This window comes from Rhinatrema bivittatum, chromosome 8, assembly GCF_901001135.1.
Source record: "Rhinatrema bivittatum chromosome 8, aRhiBiv1.1, whole genome shotgun sequence".
NCBI classification, from domain to species: domain Eukaryota; kingdom Metazoa; phylum Chordata; class Amphibia; order Gymnophiona; family Rhinatrematidae; genus Rhinatrema; species Rhinatrema bivittatum.
The window spans coordinates 188521828-188542269 of NC_042622.1; the positions used below are offsets into that span (position 1 = coordinate 188521828).

The following is a 20442-nucleotide window of genomic DNA, read 5'->3' on the forward strand; positions in this document are numbered from 1 at the left end:
ACATGATCCCCCTTTTTTAAAAAAGGCTTAGCAGTTTCATGTTTGTTGTTATTGCCGTAGATTACTTTCCAGAACCGCAGTGAGTTTGAGGTTGTTACATCGATGGGGCGGGCCTGTATTGTTCTGTGAAAACTGCGATTGTAACTGTTCATAAAAGCCGGAAGCACATCTTCATAGCGAAAAGTGTTGCGCGCTGTAAAGTATCGCCACATTTTGGATTTTAAAGTCCTGTTAAATCTCTCCACAACTGCTGCCTTAACATCGTTGTTGGTCACAAAATGCTGAATGCCCCTGTATTTTAACAAACTCTTCACAGATCTGTTTAAAAACTCTTTACCTCTGTCTGTTTGTATTTTGTTGGGAACACGACCACCTTTAAATATATTTTCAAAGGCCTCTGCCACTTCACGACCTGTTTTTGTTTTTAGGGTCACAGCCCATGCGTATTTTGACAAAACATCTATCACCGTCAAAATGTATTTGTAGCCTCTGTTATAACCAGACAAGGCTGTCATATCAACCAAATCTGCCTGCCATTGCCAATCTATATCTGACACTATGGTTTTATTTCTTTTAAATCGTACCCTAGCAGGTTTGTGTAAAGAATAAGCATCTTGTTCTGTAAGCCAATCAATCACTTGTTTCTTGGTCACAGACGGCATACATGCTTTAGCTGCCTGCAAAAGAGGTGTTATACCGCCAAAACTGCCGGTATTTCCTGGCTCATTATAAATTTTCTTTAAGATCCGCTGGTGCATTCTTGTTTTTTATATGGCTGTAAAATACAGAAGTCTGTTTTTTTTAAAACAAAACTAAAGCCTTGTGTTTCACCATTGCAAACCTGCACCCCCCACTGCTTTCAATTATCCTCTGCTCAGATTTAGGTCTGGGGGAAGGCCGGCTTGAGGCAGAGGGGGCGGAGGGAAGGGGTGTAATTGGATTCTCCCCTGTCTCTGTGTACAGAATGAGTCACAGTTTCCTGCCTGCTCTCTGGTAATTTTTTTTATTGGGGCATGCCTATCTACAGCAAGGGCTTGGAGGGGTGGGCTTGGGCTTCTGGTGACATCACTGGGGGGTTTGGCTTGGGGGTTTGAGTGACAGCGTACCCTTTATACTACCCGGTCCCTAGTCTTTTGGAAAAAAAAAAAACCTGTCTTTTGCAAAGTTTGATCCTGCAGTTCATGCAATTCACCACCGGTAGCTTCAATCACTTGTTTTAAAAAAAAACCAAATCCTTGTCAACAGAACGAGCCACTGTTTTTCTGCCTCCTATCAGCTTGTATTTTGTTTGGTTTTTTAAAAAACAGAGTGGCTAGAAAAAAAGCATATTTCCTGCAGTTTTCCTGCCTCCTAAAAGCATACTACCGGCTCCGACATCATTAAAAAGGCATCAGGAGGTTCTAGGAGCGCATATTTCGGGACTTTTGTATTGTACTTCCGGTGAAATCATCAAAAACAGCCAGAGTCCATTAATACTGACATCATTAAAAAAGCGACAGGACCCTTTCTGATGACGTTTTAGGGGGTGTGTTTTTGGGGGGCGGTGTGGGGTGGACTTCCGGTGATGTCATACCCGCTACGTCACAGGGGGGTGTGGCTTGGGGTTGGGGTGTGGGCGGGGTCATCCGTGACATCATGGGGGGGCGGTTTGGGGGTGGGAGGGGCTCCCCATTCACTTCTATTGGGAGGGGAGGAGCATCGATGGGGTCTGGGCGGGGTCTGGGGCGGGGGCCAGGGGCGGAAGGGGTGGGGCCGGGGCAGAAGGGGTGGGGCCTGGGGCGGAAGGGGTGGGGCCTGGGGCGTGGTCGAGGGCGGGATGAGGCGGGAGGGGCGTGGCTACACCCCCATTCACTTCTATGGGGAGTGGGCGGGGCTTAGACCGGAAGTGAATGCTGATTGGCTGCGGAAGGGGTGGGGCCTGTGGCGGAAGGGGTGTGGTTGGGGGTGTGGTCGAGGGTGGGAGGAGGCGGGAGGGGGCGTGGCTACGCCCCCATTCACTTCTATGGGGAGTGGGCGGGGCGTGGGCGGGGCTTAGACCGGAAGTGAACGCTGATTGGCTGCTGTCATCCTTATCTCACCTGTCAATCAGTTTGATTGATCGTGTACCCATTATACTACTCAGGGGGGTGGGGTGGGCACAGGGGGGTCTCGACATCGAACTGCATTACGGTGTTTGTTTTGGGTACCTGTGTGCACTATTTGAAAATAGTGCTCAAAAAAACAAAAGAAAAAAACTCAACATTTTGTAGGGTTTTTTTCTATTGATTAAAAAATAAAATGGAATGACATAGATTGTCATTGATAGTGTCTGTCGTTTCAAACAAATGCACATTCCTAGTTAGTATGTACTGTATACCTAAAATTGTAGGGATATCAAAAGACATGTATAGTATTGTTTAGCTATAGTAGCAAGCAGGACTTGCCAGCACTGATTACTCAGAACACTGGATAGCAGCACTTTATACATTTATATTTTTAGCATAGAACCTTAAGAGGGCTTAATTGTTTTCAAGCTGGTGTTTGACTCTTTTGAGGTCAGAGTGTTTTAATATATTATAAGCTTTTGCTATGCAGAACTTTGTAACATTAACATATATGTCCCAGTGGTTTTTTGCAACTGTATTCAGAGTATCTTTCATGGTATTTCTCAAATTTTTGTTCCCAAGTAGCTAATTATATCCAAAACTTGCCACTAAGTATAATTTAGTCAGTTGAGGTTGGTTCTTAAGAGATCCCATCTAAGTTTTCATGCATAGCTGGACCATTCAAATTGTCCATTCGGTTGTAGCTAGAGATTACTGATTTCTCTCAGAAACAAAAACCTATAGTTCCCTGCACGTACCTGGATCAGTCCAGACTGCTGGGTTTTGCCTCCCTTCCAGCAGATGGAGACAGAAAAACTTGATGAGCACCCCCTCTTAATGCGGTGTGCTACCTGCCTCCCTTCAGTATTTCTCTGTGTCCAGCAGATAGAGGTGGTGCAGAACCTGCAGTCCTGAACTGAGATTAAAAAAAAAAAAAAAAGATAAAGATTAGTTTAATCAGCTAATAGTAGATCAACCAGGACAATAAGGACTGTCGTTCCTCCCAGGGGCTAGGCAGGTCCTGGTGGGACCATCCCCCCTGGTTGCAGGTATACCAGAGCTAGGGTTGGATGTCCTATCTGCTCCATTGACACGATGAGACACCTGGGGTGAGTGCCGATGGTCCGGTCCCTCCCGCGTGTTGGTTCTAGCTCCAGAGAAGTCCCATTCCTCTGGTAAAGTGGGATGACCGCTTTAAAAAAACCCCCAAAACAAAAAAACAGCAAGCCATTCTCATTTCCTGCACGGCTTCCCACTGACTCTGCAAGCTCGGCGGCGGTAAGTTTGCGGCTGCGTCTTTGTCTCCCGGGCTCCGGCTGCAATTTCTGCCTGTCTCAGCATTTTGTTTTTCCTCTCACCGCGCGCATCTCCCCTCTCCGGCCTTGCTGCGTGCGTCCAGATGCACTGCCTGCGGGGAGCCGGCTATGCGACTCTCCCGTGCCGGCCTCTGTTCTCGATGCCTCCCTGGCGGGGAGGGACCTTCGAGTGCGACAGGGAGAGCATCAGCTAGTTCCTGCAGTGCAGGAAAACAGCTGTCTGAGCAGGGGAATCAGGCCGACCTGTTCCCGCTGAGCGTGGGAACAGCAGCCATTTTGGATTTATTTGCTGCTGCAGCAGCTCGAGCAGCAGGGGGAGGGGATCTCCCGCCTTAGCTTTCTCCTCCTGACTTGAGCCCTGGGAGTCCTCAGGGCTCATCTCCAGATTTCCCCGATGACAATTCTGTTCTCCCGGTGGGGGATTTTAAGGGTCAGCCTGCTTTTACTATGGACTTTATGCTGTTAATGCACAAAGCTTATATAGCGAGCATGTCACAGCATGGCAAAACAGGAGAGCGCAGACTGTCTGAAGATCCACCGGCTTAGAAAATCCCCAGGCTGTTGGACCCGCAGGGTGCTGTTAGAATCTGGAAGATCGGAGGTCCTTCGCCTTGGAGGGATCGGGGGGGTCCTGCCTTGGGGGACTCGGACCCTCTGGGGCATCCAGCCCTGGACTCTTCCCCGGCTCCTCCTTTCTTCACTGGGATGGATCAGGACGAGGAACCAGAGAGGCCAGTTCTGATGGAAGGTGATGACCCGAGAGTGGTTCATTTATTCCAAAGGAATGAGCTTGTCCCGCTGATTCCACATGTCCTAGTTGAGCTGGGGATTTCACTTCCTCAGGAGGTCCCGGGACACAACACGGTGAACCCTGTTCTGGCAGGTTTGTGTGGTCAGGTTAGGACTTTTCCTTTTCATCCTATGCTCCAATAACTGATGATCCGAGAGTGGGATACTCTGGAGGCGAGCCTGCGAGTGGGTGAGCTATGGACGAGCTCTATCCGCTGCCTGAGGACTCCTTGAAACTCCTCAAGGTTCCAAAGGTGGACATTTAGGTGTTGGCTGTCACCAAAAGGATGACTATTCTGGTGGCAGGAGCGATGGCTCTTAAAGATCTCCAAGACAGGAAGCTCGAGGTCCAACTCAAAAGAATCTTCGAGGTGTCGGCATTCGGTGTTAGGGCAGCTGTCTGTAGCAGTCTTATGCAACAAGCGAGCCTGAGGTAGGTTCAACAGCTCTTCAGTTCTAGGGATCTCTCTCCTCAAAAGGTGGAGCAGGCAGAGCATTTGGAGGCAGCGGTGGCATATGGCGCGGATGCCTTATATGACCTCCTCTGTACCTCATGCAGGACAATGGTGTTCGGCCAGAAGGCTCTTGTGGCTACGTAATAGGTCAGCTGATGTCTCTTCAAAGTCTCAGCTGGGGGTGCTCCCTTTTAAGGGCAAATTCCAGTTTGGAGAGGACTAGGAACAACTGATAAAATCCTTAGGGGGGAATAAGGTGCATAAGCTCCCTGAAGACAAGCCTAGGAGTCCTAGGAGTTTTCTCCCTCCCCGCTCTCGTTTTCGGGGTCAGAGACAGTTCCGTCAGGGCAGGGCTCCACCCCTTGGACAAAGGCAATCATCGGGAAGATCTCAAGCTTGGTCTCACTCCTTTCGAGGGCGCAGACCGAATTGTGACGGAGTCAATCAAGGGTCTTTGGGAACCCTAGTCCTCCCAATGAGATAACGCCAACCCATTCCTCCTTTCCAGTCATAGGGGGATGGCTCTCCCTGTATTAAGAGGAGTGGGTCAAAATAACGTTGGACCAGTGGGTTCTAAACATCATAGAACACGGTTATGCTTTAGAATTTGCTCGGCCTCTTCAAGACCTGTTTCTGATCTCTCTCTGCGGATCACCGGTGAAGAAGCAGATCATGAGTCAAACCCTTCACAGGCTGGAAGATCTTGGGGCCATAGTTCTGGTTCCCCCAGATGAGTGCAGGACCGAGAGATACTCCATCTATTTTGTGGTGCTCAAAAGGGAAGGCTCTTTCTGTCCGATTCTGGATCTAAAGAAGGTGAACAAGGCTCCTAAAGTACCACATTTTCAAATGGAAAATTTATGCTTAGTCATTGCAGTGGTGAGCAGCAGCGAGTTCTTGGCTTCCTTGGATCTAACGGAAGCATATCTGCACATTGGTATCCGCAAGGCTCATCAAAGATTTCTTCGATTCATGGTCCTTGGGAGGCATTTTCAGTTTTGAACCCTCCCGTTCAGGTTGGCAACCGCTCCCTGCACCTTCACCAAGTACTGGTTCACCCATATCTAGACAACTGGCTCATTCGGGTGACGTCGGAGGACCTCTGAAGAATGATGGTACACAAAGTATTACATCACCTGCGCTCCCTTGGTTGAGTTGTTAATCAGTCCAAGAGCCATCTGCTTCTTTCCCAGGTCCTGTACTACTTGGGAGCACGCTTTGATATCCGAGTCAGCAAAGTCTTCCTCATGGAAGAACAGATAACCAAGCAGACGTCACAAGTTCAACATCTCTTGTCTGTTCCAGTACTCAGGGTCTGGGATTACTTGCAGGTTCTTGGCTCCATGACGTCCACTTTGGAATTGGTCCCCTGGGACTTTGCTCATATTATGCCTTTGCAAAGAGCTTTGCTTTCCCGCTGGGATCCGATGTTGGAAGAATTCCAGGTTCCTTTGCCACTCACACAGTCTGCCAAGTCCAGTCTTGGTTGGTGGCTTGTCCTCGACCACTTGAAGCGAGGTGTGGATCTGGAGGTCCCTCAGTGGATGATAGTAACCATGGATGTCAGTCTCTCCGGTTGGAGGGCCTGTGCCAGTCCCGGTCAGCTCAGGGCCAGTGGTCACAGGAGGAGGTGCAATGGTCCATCAATCGCCTGGAAACGAGAGCGGTGCGCTTAATGTTGCAGAGATTTCTTCCTCTCATCCACCATCAGGTGGTGCAAGTTTTGTCCGACAATGCGACGTCTGTCACCTACAACAACCATCAAGGAGGAAAAGTGTAGTCTGTTAGCCTTAGAAGTGGAGAAACTGATGGATTGGGCAGAACGACATCTAGCCCTGTTGGTGGGCTCTCACATAGCTGGAGTTGACAATGTGCAGGTGGATTTTCTCAGCTGTCAACGTGTGGACCCCGGAGAAGGGAGTTGTCCTTGGAAGCAATGATGCTCATCTCCCGCCGGTGGGGCACTCCTCATTTGGACTTGATGACGACTCAGAAAAATGCAAAGGCACAATGCTTCTTCAGTCGCAGAAGGGAACATGGGGTGGAAGAGGTAGTTGCCCTAGTACTTCCTTGGCCCCACGATGTTCTGCTCTACGTGTTTCCTCCATGGCCTCTCGTAGGCAAGGTTCTGAGATGAATAGAAGCTCACCCAGTGATGGTTATCCTAGTAGCTCCGGAGTGGCCTCGGAGACCATTCACGGACCTAGTCAACCTGGCTTTGAATGGTCCTCTGCGCCTAAGTCATCTTCCAAACCTGCTGCGTCAGGGTCCAGTATTTTTAGACCAGGCGGATCGCTTTTGTCTAGTGGCCTGGCTTATGAGAGGAGACAATTGAGAAATAAAGGTTAACCTGAGGATGTCATATCCACTCTCTTACGGGCGTGAAAGACCTCTACTTCTCTAACTTATGTCAGGGTGTGGAAAGTCTTCGGTTCTTGGTGTAGTGAGCAAGGGGTCCTTCCTCATCAGGCCTCGGTGGCACAGATTCTTGCATTTCTACAGAAAGGACTCAGCAAGGGGTTATCCTTTAATTCCCTCCGGGTGCAAGTTGCAGCTTTGGGATGTCTTAGGGGCAAGATTGAAGGTGCGACTTTGGTGGCACACCCTGATGTGGTACATTTTCTGAGAGGGATGAAGCACTTGAACCCTCCGGTCCGTTCCATTTATCCTTCGTGGAGTCTTAATTTGGTGCTCCAGGTGTTATGTGAACCCCCTTTTTGAGCCCCTCAAGAAGGCAACCTTATAGGATTTAACCCTCAAGGCGTGTTTTTGGGGGCTATCTGCTCCGCTAGGAGGGTCTCTGAGATTCAAGCCCTCTCCTTCTACGGTTTTCTGATTCCAGGGTATCGCTCTTTCGAAAGTTGTCTCTGCTTTCCACTTAAATCAGTCAGTGGAATTTCCGGCCTTTCCGGATTTGGATCGGGATACTCCTCATGCTAGAGAACTGAAGTGTCTAGATGACAAAATTAGCTCTCTTGCGTTACCTTGAGGTCAACAATGCTTTCGGGTTTCAGATCATCTTTTTCTTCTGTGGAGTGGACATAAGTGTTATGACTGTCGCTGCCCGATGTCTCCATTTCGCCCTCCTTACCTCTCTGGTGACTCCTCCCGCGATTGATGGACATTTGGCTGCCGTGGCGCCTGCCTGCCGTCCTCTCCGGCGTCCCCGGTCCGGCTTGGGCGCTGCCTCCCGCCATGCTGTCCAGCTGCCTTAGGGCACACGCACAGCGCGGCCCTGCTTCAAATACTTTCTTTGACGCATACCTCAGGGGCGTCCCTCTGTGATGACATCGTGCATCCCGGATACAAAAAGCCTACACTACTGCTAGCTAATCGAGTTAGCAAAGTCAGGTATTCATACTGGAACTTCTTATGGATGGGATTCGCTCTCCATACCTAGCTACTCTGCCTCTCCATTATTGGACTTACTCTAATTGGGGTACCCGCTCCTTCGGGGCCTCTCTCTTCTCTTTCAGGTCACTGTCTGGAACTGGTACTCGTTCCTTGAGGACCCATGTTCCCGGACTCACTGCCTGGACTTCACTTCTGCCTGGAAGATACCGCTGCCTACACCATCAGTGAGTTACCATCTAATTCTCTCAGAGCAGTTCCCTAGATCCAGGTACTCGTTCCTCGAGGGCCTGCCTCTATTCCAGCTCCTGTGATTCCTACCGAGAGAAAGCGCTGTCACAACCATTGTGGGATCGCTGTTCCAGAGCCTAAGGGACTACAAGCCCAGCTGGGCTTCATCTCTGCTCACTACTGCCACCTCTGGTGGCTCCTCAATACTGTTAATAAAAGATCTATCTGTGTTGTGTGTCCTAAGCTGAGCCTGACCTGTGGCCCCTCACGGGACTTCCCCCCGTGGGTGTGGTCAGCAGCCACAGTGCCAAGGGTCCACCCAAAACCTTACAAACAATAACAATAAGGCGTCTTTTTGTTCTATGGAGAAAGGTCATAAGAAGTCTAAAGCTACCATTGCCCGTTGGCTGAAAGAAGCTATCGCTTCCGCTTATATTTGCCATGGATGATCTGTTACGGATGGTTTAAAAGCTCATTCGATCCGGTCACAAGCTGCTTCCTGGGCAGAGAGCCAGTTGGTATCGCCGCAAGAAATCTGCAGAGCGGCGACTTGGAAGTCTCTGCACACTTTTGCCAGACATTTATCATTTGGACATCCAGGCACCAGATGTTGACCATTTTGGGAGCACTGTCATTCAAGCGGGACTCTCCAGGTCCCATCCCAGTTAGGGAAGCTTAGGTACATCCCAGCAGTCTAGGCTGATCCGAGTACATACAGGCAAAGAAAAATTGGTTCTTACCTTCTAATTTTCGTTCCTGTAGTACCACAGATCAGTCCAGATGCCCGCCCATTGGGGGGATGTTCAGTATTGAGAGTCCGCTCGTTTTTTTCTATTCACAGCAATTTCTGTCTGATTTCCTAGATACGGAGGAAGATTACAGAATACTTCTTATATGTACATAGTTTGGTGTTTTTCTTATCCTTGCTTGATCTAACCATTGGTTTTTAAATTGTTTTTTCTGCTTTAGTAATGTTTCTACTAAAGGGAGGCAGGTAGCACATCGCATTAAGAGGGGGTGCTCTTCAAGTTTTTCTCTGTCTCCATCTGCTGGAAGGGAGGCAAAACCCAGCAACCTGGACTGATCTGTGGTACTACAGAAATGAAAATTAGCAGTTAAGAACCAATTTTCCTTTGCAGCAGCAGAAGTAAATTCAGACTCATCCTCTGCCTGTACTTTGGACGTGTGTGCATTCAATAAAAATGTGCATATTTCCTATGCTGTGGTTTTATTATGCATTCCAGGTCTCATCTACCTTACCAGTCTCAAGTGCACTACATTTACATTTCAAACATGTTTACTCAAATACATTTCATTTGCAAAAGAATTAAACTATGATTTTAATTTGCTAGAAAATTAAATGAGGATTGTACTGTATGTAAGTACATTTTGTTATCAGCACAAAATTGATTGAACTGTGGCCTGTAACATTTAATTTAGCAACACTGCATAACTCTTGAAGCCAATATATTAAAAAAAAAAATAGAACAGATAACATATCCGGTTAAATTTTGCTGGATAAGTTATCCTGGATATTCAATGGGATAAATGTCTTGCTGAATATGCTCAATTAAAGTTATCTGGCCTCGTGTGGCTGGATAATTTTACACCTATATTCAAAAGAATATAACAGATTAAGAGTCCAAAACAAGTCCTCTGTGGGCCTGGCTGAATAACAGACTCCCAGCTAATCTGTACACCATGGGCCCTTCTGGGCTGCGCCTCCCGCACCCCCTCAAAACCTCTCTAAGAGCATTTTAACATTAAAAGTGCTAGGGGTCTGGGGCCAGCCTCCCTCCCCCCCCCCCCCCAATTCACTCCCCAGTTTGATGTAATTTTGAAACAATGAGCCCTCCTCTGCCTCCCTCCCTCCACATTACCCCTCTCACTCCACCAGTACCTTTTCAAATCTCCGTCTTCTGCCGGAATCGCGGTACGTTGCTACTGCGATCCCGGCCGGCGCTTTCTCTGCTGCTGTGACGGCAGCCCAGGCGTCTCCCTGCGGCAGTGAACAGCTCTGCCGCTCGGCCGGCTCCCAGCTGTTTATTGTTCTCATCAGTGTGTCCGCGGCCTTCAGGATAACTGCGCTCTCGGTTAAGGTTGATGCTGGCATCACCACAGCACACACGACACACAAAAAGCTAAATCCCCACGAGGGCCGATCCCGATGGTGGCGAGTGTTTTTGTGATACTGGCTGTAAGGGATGATTCCACATATCGCAGTAGAGTGACTTGACTTGATGTATTGGGAAGGTGACAGGCCTTGCTTTATCGGACATTTCCCCCGTAGGCACAGTACGAGGGAAGGCCCTGTTTAACAAAGGCCACTGTTTAACAAAGGCGAGTTTAGTTGTTTTCCAGGGTACTTTTGAGAATCTTTCAATAAATCTCCTCCTCCCACACCAGTTCTGACAGGAACCCCATTGGCTAGAATTGAGTATTCATGTAAAATACAGCCATTATAGGGTGCAGAGTAATGACATGACAGAATAACTACTGAGTCTAGCATGCGTAAAATAATGTTCTGTTAGGGTTCTATCACTATGTAAAGTAAATTTTTAGGCCCCTGGAAATTAGTCAGATTTATATTTTACAAGTTGGAAAAGGTTTGTAAACACCAACCATTGACTTTCTGAATTGTACAGCAGCTCATCACTCAGAATAAAGAATAGGAGAGATACTGTACTTGTGCTGCTGTGACCCTTAAATCAAGAGTATTTATTTAAAGCGAGTATTTTATCGTAAAGTCTGGAGTGTATTAATAACGAGGTTGATATTCAAAGGGGTTGGTCCAGGTAACATTCAAGTTAACCGTACCAACCCCAAGGTTTTAAATTCCCACCCCTCTAATGGGATGAATTTTACCCAGGTAAGTCATTATCCAGGTAAAATTTATCCAGATAAGTGGGGGGAGGAGTTTTTGGGTGGGCCTAATTTAGCAGTATAACTCAGATATTCAACAATATCTAGGTAAGTTATCTGGATACCGGGTAAGTTATCTGGATAGCTTCAGTTGTGCTGGAAAGCAGTCCTAAACGTATCCAGATTGTAGAAATAAGGATAAGGCTGAAGAAACGAGCTGTAGTTAATACTTTTTTTTTAATTGGACTAACGCAGTGCATCTGTGATCAGCTTTTGAGAGCTATGCTTCCTTCGTCAGGTCATGGTTACACAGGCTTAAGTACTAAATGACTTGACGAAGGGAGTATAGCTCTGGAAAGTGGAAACCTCGTCATGGATGTACAGAGGGAGGTCCAATAAAAATGTATCCGTTGACTTTAATTTCTGCATAATGGAGTGGACTAACACGACAAACACAATATTTTTCTTTTATCGTTTGAACTGAAAATGTAATTGTCCAGCTGACACAAGCCAATCGGACGTTATTTTTCCTAAGACTGCAGATACTCTGAAGAGCTTGGATTGTTTCCTGAGAAGAACGGAGCCCCAGATAGAGAGCATAACGGGAGAGGAACGGGATACAGGATCGTTTATGAAGATTATGTGCCTTTTTAATGAGGTAAAGGAAATATATTCATTTGCAAAAGGGCACTTTTCCCCAGGCTTTCACCAGTAACCAGTATACTAAAACTTTATTTTTCCAAAGCTGCTGATCTATTTTATTTTTATTTTATTTTATTTGAAAGTCAAAGTTTATTCTGCAAGGACGAGTTTTTTTTATTGTCTTGTCTTAATTTTTAAGCAGAGTTCTAATAAGCACGCCAGTACTAGAGAACACTGGAATCTTTTCAGGTTGAGATACTTTTTGTTGGCCCAATAAAAAAAAAAAGATGTTTGAGTGTTGGAGCTTTCTATACATGGCAGGTTCCTTCTTTGGATGTGGCCTTGCAGTGATGCAGAAATTTTAATAAGTTCTTCCTATGATGTTTCTGATCATCTTTGGGATAAGGATAGGAGGAGAAGACTCATTTACAAATAAGTTTCTGTGCCTCTTCCAAACTTTTTAGCAACGAGCGACGAACTGGAAAAAAAAAAATCAGTTGATGGCTCCCACTTTTTATTTATTTATTTATTTTCCTATCTGCTAAGGTATCAGCAAAACAGGCCCAGGTGGATGTGCAGTTTGCTGGGCTGCAAAAAACCGTGCTGCTGTTGGAAAAACACGAGACGAAGCTTCCGCCCGAAAGTGCAAACCTATTCACAGCCATGCCTGGGCGGTGGAGCAATATGAAAACCAAAGTGTCTCTCGCCAAGCAGCGCCTGGGACCAAGGATACAGCAGGAGGCCGAGGGGGTCACAAGGGTAACTTTTTTCTTTTACACTGTATTTCTGATCTGAATAAAAAAAGACGATACTTAATTGGCTGTGTAGATTCCTTATTTAACCCAATGGCTATGTGTAATAATATACATAATAAGGTATATGTCCTGCCTTCCACACCACAGGAAAGATAATGTTTATTTTAAATCACCATCTGGTCCAATGTTTTGGAAACTGATTGGCTCAGGCTTTAACTAAAAGCGCACTGATTCATAACTCTGCAAAGCAACCTGACTTGCAGGCTTCTGGTACACTTTCTGACCTCATTGTGCCCAAGCATTAAAACTGGTGTATATGTGGTTTATGTTTTACTTTAAAGTCAGATCAAGTTCAATTTTTCAGACCTTGGTCCAGCTGATGATTTAATATACCTGTTGCTTTCATTTCCGTGGTGTTGATGACTGAAGATTCACGCTATTCCCTTTTGCAGAAGAAGGGATCTCTGCACATAGTTTCGTGCCAGAGGGATCTTACCCTGAACTCACAAAAATGTAATTTCTAGTGAATTTTTTGTCTGCTTTGAAGATTTCGAGTGGAACTTGTGCCCTCTCTGGTGTAGAGGGTTCCCAGGTTATGAATGTTAGATTCCGCTGTGGGATGTTCGTGCTCCCTCTTTTGATGAACAAGCGAAATGCGCATTCAAATATTTATTTATTTATTTTATTTATTTAACATGTTTTGTATACCGTCATTCGGTTTCGCCATCAGAACGGTTTACAGTAATCTTAAAAAAAGGTTAGATGAACATCATCACAACAGATTGTCTTGCTATCGGATTACAATTTCGGGGTTTGAGTTCTATTAAGGCGTAGAAAGGGTTAATGAGTAAGGCAGAAAGGAAAGGTGTATGGTTTGGGTGAGTTATACATTTAGGTCGGTAACAGCAGGGGTTTTAAGGTTCAAGGTATAATTAAGAGGTTGTTAGATATATGAGGTGAGGTCATTTGCACAGTTATTTAAGTCTTATATCCCACCTCCTCCTGAGCAGTTTGGTATTTATATTTCTCTTGCAGCAAACTACCTTTCCAACCATTACTTGTAAAAATAATTTGAGCCATAATGCTAACTTTTCTTCCAATGGTTGAAATAGGTCTTTGTTTAGTACCAGCTACAAAAGCTGAAAGATAGACTTGATATTTATTTTTAACCTTCTGATCCTTTTGGGAGAATATGTCTGTCTCAGCTGAATATCTGAACAGAACACAAAGGTCTGCTATAATTTTACAGGTTTCCTAAGAATATCATTATGGTAGATAGCGTGACATAGTTGATTAGTGTGAAAGAAGGCCCTTGAGTTTGACTTTCTTTTTATTTTGTATAAATGGAGGGAGGAGGATGAATCTTTCCTTAAATTAGATTGCTCTGCTGGAATTGATCCTTACTGAGTGTGTTTTTCTAATGAATGCAGGATCTTGCTCAGTTTCAAAAGAAACTTGACGATTTGGGGGAGGAGATCGAGAAGTCTGATGTGTATTTGAGGAGCTGCCCAGTGGATAAAGCGTTTGGCCTCATTGAAGGGTTCGCCCATCAAGTGAAGAGTCTTCAAAACGAAGCCAAGGATCTGAAGGAGCTGCAGGAACTGCTGGATACCACAGTGGTAGACTTTTCCATTTTAGATCAGTATGTAAAACCATTAATTGAAAATTTGATTGCTCCAGGGTTACAGTATAGAACTCTAAAATGTACAAGTTGACATGCTCAGAAGGAAACAATAACTTAACAATTATTTTCTTCACCAACTTGTGGCTTGATTCCTGCTGGTTGCACATACCCAGCTATCTGTTTCTCCTAGAACAGTCTGACTGCTGCACCCAGTTACCATCTAAGCCTTAGTATAGCTGCTTGGGGAGACCCTGATGGAATCTGCAGGGGCTTTGACTTAAGTCTAGGGAATGAACAAAGGCCCTTTCAAAAGATACTGAGCACTGATTTACAGAAATAAAACTCTTCCTTTAGAAGGTAGTATTATTCGTCCTTTTTAAGTATTTCTCTTGAACTAGCTTGTTTAGTTGACCAGTTTGGGATGCTTCTCAAAGCAAGGCAGATGACATTATAGCTATCAGCTGTTAGTGTTCACAGTTAGAAAAATCAATTATAAAGTTCAACTTCATTGCAAAAATTGTTTTAACCTTGTGTTTTTTTCCCATGGAAAATACTGGGAGATATTTGGAGTAATTTTTATAACGGCCCACCTAAATTACGTGGCAAATTCCCATGGAAAATACTGGGAGATATCCGGGGTAATTTTTATAACGGCCCACCTAAATTACGTGGCAAATTCGTAATTAAGTTGCACCAATTTTCAAAATGGACTTGCATGTGTAAGTCCATTGAACATTATCCCATCACATTTACCTGCATGCCTACTATTATGTGCATGGAAATATTTGGGGTAAATTTATGCTTCAACTTTTGATAAGTCCAAACCCTTCCCTGACTCCACCCCCAGGAATGGCTTAGTGTGGGAATACTTCTATGTGTGAACAGGCAGTGCACGTGTAAGTTTACCATCATAGCAGGCAGAGAACTTTGCAAAAGGTCATTTCTGTGAGTAAAACCTACTGAAATGCCTTCGAAGAGTACCCGTCCTTTCATCAATCTTGAGCCGATTTTGCTTTGAGGCAAAAGACTGATTATATTTATGTCACAGCATTAGTTTGTACTAATATTCCTACTTCACCTAAATATTGCAGCTAAATGCTTCTTCCATTCATGATTTGATGTATGACTATGTTCTTAATACTTATTGCTCTCAGTTGCAGGCCCTTAAAAAAAATAAACAAAAAAAAACAGCATGGCATACAAGTCATAACTCTCATGTGTTTGTTCCACACAATTGTAAGTTCTGACATCAGCTCTCATCATCAGTTCTCCCTTCTTTTTTTTATAAGTTAATTTTATGTGCATTAAAACATACATGAGCCTTTTGTGCATTTAAAATCCATGAAAAAAACATTTTTTTACTTATCTTTAATCATATCCATATGCTGTCATCAATATCCTTCAAAGTCCCTGTGCATATTCTCCCATCTTAATTACTGGATAGCAGAGAAGAATTCTTAATGGTTTCCACTGATACAGGGCTAGGTTCCGAAATGCGGCTCATGTTAAGATTCTTGCTTAAAACTTGGCACAGGACTTTGTGAGGATATTGATGACAGCGTATGAATATGATTAAAGATAAGTTAAAAAATTATTTTTTCATGGATTTTAAATGCACAAAAGGTTCACATATGTTTTAATGCACATAAAATTCACTTTAAGGGAGCCTGCTTGAGAGAGATGCTCCGAAAGGAGGAAGGGCAGCTGGATTGAGAGCGTTTGGTGAGCGGAACATCGTGACTCCCCATCTCCCCCTTGACGTCATCAACAACAGACAATTGCTGTGCCGATTTAAGGAGACGCACAGCGGCGCGCAGCCGCCGGCGCGCTGCCAAAGCTGGGCGCCAAAGGGGCGCACCCCTGGGGAAAAATTTGAGAAAAGGCCGGGTTGTATTCCTCGATGGGTAAGAAGAGAAAAATCAAAGTTTCAACATCAACACCATTGGGTAAAGAACTGAGGGGTCCATGGATATCCACACGGGCGGATTTTAAATGCCCTCCTCGCGTAAATCCGCCCAGATTTACGCGAGCAGGGCCCTCTCGCGCCGGCGCGCCTATTTGCATAGGCCGCCGGCGTGCGCAGAGCCCCGGGACGCGCGTAAGTCCCGGGGGTTTTTTAAGGGGGCGTGTCGGGGGCGGGGCCGAATGACGCGGCGTTTCGGGGGCGGGACATGGCATTTCGGGGGCGGGACTGGGGGCATGGCGCCGGCCCGGGGGCGTGGTCGAGGCCTCCGGACCAGCCCCCGGGTCGGATGACGGCACGCGTAGATTTATGTCTGCTTCTAGCAGGCGTAAATCGAGGGACAAAGGTAAGGGGGGGGGGGGTTTAGATAGGGCCGGGGGGGTGGGTTAGGTAGGGGAAGGGAGGGGAAGGTGAGGGGAGGGCGAAAGAAAGTTCCCTCTGAGGCCGCTCCGATTTTGGAGCGGCCTCGGAGGGAACGGAGGCCGGCTGTGCGGCTCGGCGCGCGCAGGCTGCCCAAAATCGGCAGCCTTGCGCGCGCCGATCCAGGATTTTATAAGATACGCACGGCTATGCGCGTATCTTATAAAATCCAGCGTACTTTTGTTCGCGCCTGCTGCGCTAAGAAAAGTATGCGATCGCGCTCTTTTTTAAAATCTACCCCACATTGTACGAAGGGGGAGCCAGACCTCTAAGGAGGCTGTACAAGAAATCTCCTTCTCATCGGGGGTCACTGCAAGTCCCACCCAGGACCAGAAATCCAATGTTACTCCCAAAATGAAGGGGTAAGTGTTTTGAATACCCCTGAATTAAGGGAGGGAATAACAACTAAGGAAAATGGAGAAAAGTCTCTAGAGCAGGCTTCAGAGGAAATGCTGGTGCCTGAAAACATCTCCCTAGTAGATGTTTGGAAAGCCATCACAAAGATGGAGAGGATGGTTTCCCAATCCATAACTCAGTCCACAGTCCTATCCAATGAAGTAAAAGGAAAAATGGAAGAATTTGGTAAAAGATTAGATCATGTTGAAGCCTCTAATTCAGCAATGGGCTCACAGATAATATCTCTACAAGCAACGGGGCTACTTTTATAAAAGACACTAGAGAGTTTGGAAAATTGTTGGCGAAGTAAGAACTTGCAATTTTTAAATTTTCCATATCCAAGGTTATTATCTCCTCAGGAATTGTTTAGAAAGTATGTGAATGAGATATTAAGTATCTCTAATGATCTGTTGATATCTAAGATGTACTATATATCTAATTTTAGGAGAGGAATTATAAAACCCGAAGGAGGTATGGATGCATTGAGTGAAAAAAGCCCTAACTTAACATCCTTTTTAGAGGCTTCGACTGATGAAATTGCCACAAGAGCCACATTAATAGTGGCTTTTGGTTTAGAGCAGGATAAAAATCTTGTACTGCAAAAATATTTCAAAAATAAGAATTTTTCCTTTTGTGGCAAGGTGGTTCAAGTATTTCCTGATGTGTCTAGGAATACACAGTATAGAAGGAGACAATTTCTTTTGATGAGACAAAGAGTGTTAGCCCTTGGGGCAACATTTTTTCTCAAATTTCCCTGTAAATGTCTTGTTACATTTCAGAAAAATAAGTTTGTGTTTCTTGAACCTTCTCATCTGGAAGTATTCCTTACTGACAAAGGTGGATGAGGGACTGAGTTAGATGTAAGTTGGATTTAAATGGTCAAAAAAATATATACTCTCTGATTTATTCAATGGTAATGAATATTTTTGTGGATAATATTTTCTTTTATTATTAGGCTCCTCATTATTGTGGACTGTTTGGAATAACAAACATTGTAATTTCCTATATTTTTTGTTCCTAGAAGTGGAATATTGAGTTTGTTTTTTCATTTATCTTTTCTTTTTCATTGTAAAATGTTTGAGAAATTTAATAAAGTATAAATAAAAAAAAATTCACTTGAAAAAAAAAGAAAAAAGCAAGGGACTGATGCTATGGGTTGATAGCAGCGGACATAATTATGTGGTACAAAACAAGTGAGTAATACTTGTACACCATGCTGTTTTTTTTTAAGGTCCCTGCACCTGAGAGCAATAAGTATTAAATGGATGAATGGAGATAGCATTTATCTGCAATATTTAGTTGCAGCAGGAATATTAGAATATGCTTGGCATGCACTTCTGCAATTGGATTTTGTTGTTTTCATTAGACAGCATTAATTTGCCCATCTTTTTGATTGTGAGGGTGGGGTGGGAGGGTAATGATACTTATATTTTCATGTGTTTTCTCAGTTGCCAGGATGTGGTTAGGAGTCTTTCCTTACTGTGGCAGAACGTAGATATAATCCTTGTAGAGTTGGATTGCTGGAAGAAAGAGCTTTGGCAGAATATGGATATGGAGCAGCTGCACAAGAGCGCCAGTCAGCATCGGAGGCTACTGGAGTCTCTGCCGACAGAGGTTCAGGAGTGGGATGTTTGCATTGGAACGCTGGAGTTTGTTAATATCCTTCAGGTAATCGTCTGGATGACCAGCCGCATAGGAACTCCATGGTTGGATCTCGTTCCTCTAAGGTCTTGTCGTCCAACTTTTTTTTTTCATAACCGTCGCGGATGTGAGCCCTTAGGTTGTAGCATGGTTGATGCAGCTTACCAGGTGAACCTTCTAGGTCTATGCTGACAGCTAGCGGATACGCCCTTGCTGGGTCTGGAGCTGGAGCTTCACCTATGCCAGCCCCGTTCTCCGCGGGGGTTGAGTCTTTTGGTTCCAGGGGCCGGCAGGTCTTAGGCGAGTGTCCCTTAAGGAGCGGTCAGAGAGAGTCCAGATATGAGCAGTGTTCAGGGTAGGCAGTGAGCAAACGATGTCTGGGTCCAGGCCAAGGGTCAGGGCAGGCAGTCAGCAGATGAAATCTGGGTTCAAGTCAAGGGTCAGGGCAGGCAGCGATGCAAGGTAGAGGTCAGAACCAGGGAATCGGGACAAGGCAGACAAGACAGGCAGAGATGGCACACTGAGAGAAATAAGACAGGGCAAAACAGACAGGACAAGGCAAGGGAAGGCTCTGAGGACCAGGGTGAGGCTGGAGGAAGGAAAGGCAAGGAGGGAAGAGCAAGGGGAAAATCTAAGAAGCAAGGCAGGAACCGGAACAAGACGAGGCTCAGGAACTAGCAACATGTGCTGCAAGGCAGGAAGGCCTGATGCTGAGGCATGGAGATGAGCGCAGTAGGGGGCAGATTTTAAAAGCCTACGTGCGCCGGGCCTATTTTCAAAAGGCCCGGCGGCATGCATAAAGCCCCGGGATGCACGTATGTCCTGGGGCTTGAAAAAAGGGGCGGGGCGGTCCGGGGGGCGGGACCGAGGCCTCTGGCTCAGCAGCAAAGCCAGGGGATCACACGCTGGCAGGCGTAACTTACAAAATAAAGATAGGGGGGGATTTAGGTAGGGCTGGGGGGCGGGTTAGATAGAGGAAAGGAAGGTGGGGGGGGGGGCCCGAAGGAAAGTTCCCTCCGAGGCAGCTCCGATTTGGAGCGGCCTCGGAGGGAATGGGGAAAGCCATCGGGGCTCCCCTAGGGCTCGGCGCATGCAAGGTGCACTAGTGTGCACCCCCTTGCATGCGCCGACCCCGGATTTTATAACACACGCACGGCTGCGTGTGCATGTTATAAAATCAGGGGTACATGTTGCACGCTGGGTAGAGCGCACAAATGTAGGCCGCACGCATAGATATATGCTTATATCTATGTGTGCGGCCTACATTTGCTACATAGATGTGTAGCATAGATTTATGCTACACATCTATATTTTTATAATATGATACATATCCATTAATTGATACAGTTGGCTGAAATGTAAATATTCTCTGTTTAATTCCCTCCCCCTTTCAGATCCTAGTTATTTTTCCTTGTTTTTTGTAACTTTCTCACATCCTAAATATTGTTATAATATTTTTTTAAGTTTCATACTATATTTGATGTTGAATTGAGAAATGTTTATTACTATGTTACTCTCTGCCTTTACACACATGTTAATTGTAAACCAGGTTGATGTGATTCTTATCATGAAACTCGGTATAATAAAAATAATAAATAAATAAATAAATAAATATAAAAATCCAGCCCTAGGGGTTTAAATACCCTGCCACATGGCATCATCAGGAGGCACCTCTGCAGGCCTTTCCCGCTGCGGGATCTTCAAAGATCTGTGTGCGCTGCACACGTGCGCTTAGGGTCCGTGCCAGCAGAGCAGGAAAAGGCAGTGAATGGCGGAGTCTCAGCTGTGGCAGTGTTTGTCAGTGTGCGGGTGAGTGCGGCTGGTCGTGTGATCTTCCCACGCCTGGCCAAATGTTACAGTAACCTTGTATAAATGTGTGTAATTCTCTTTCCTTATTTTCTGTGATGTAATAT

The 20442-nt window shown here is 45.6% G+C and overlaps 1 protein-coding gene across 1 annotated transcript in view; it reads left to right on the plus strand.

The window, feature by feature from the left end:
- LOC115096908 (dynein beta chain, flagellar outer arm-like) overlaps window positions 1-20442 on the plus strand; it is a 630228-nt gene that overhangs the window by 104065 nt on the left and 505721 nt on the right. The window contains 4 exon segments of the mRNA XM_029612190.1: window positions 11624-11746; window positions 12277-12489; window positions 13916-14127; window positions 18337-18556. Coding sequence (XP_029468050.1) covers window positions 11624-11746; window positions 12277-12489; window positions 13916-14127; window positions 18337-18556 — 768 coding nt within the window.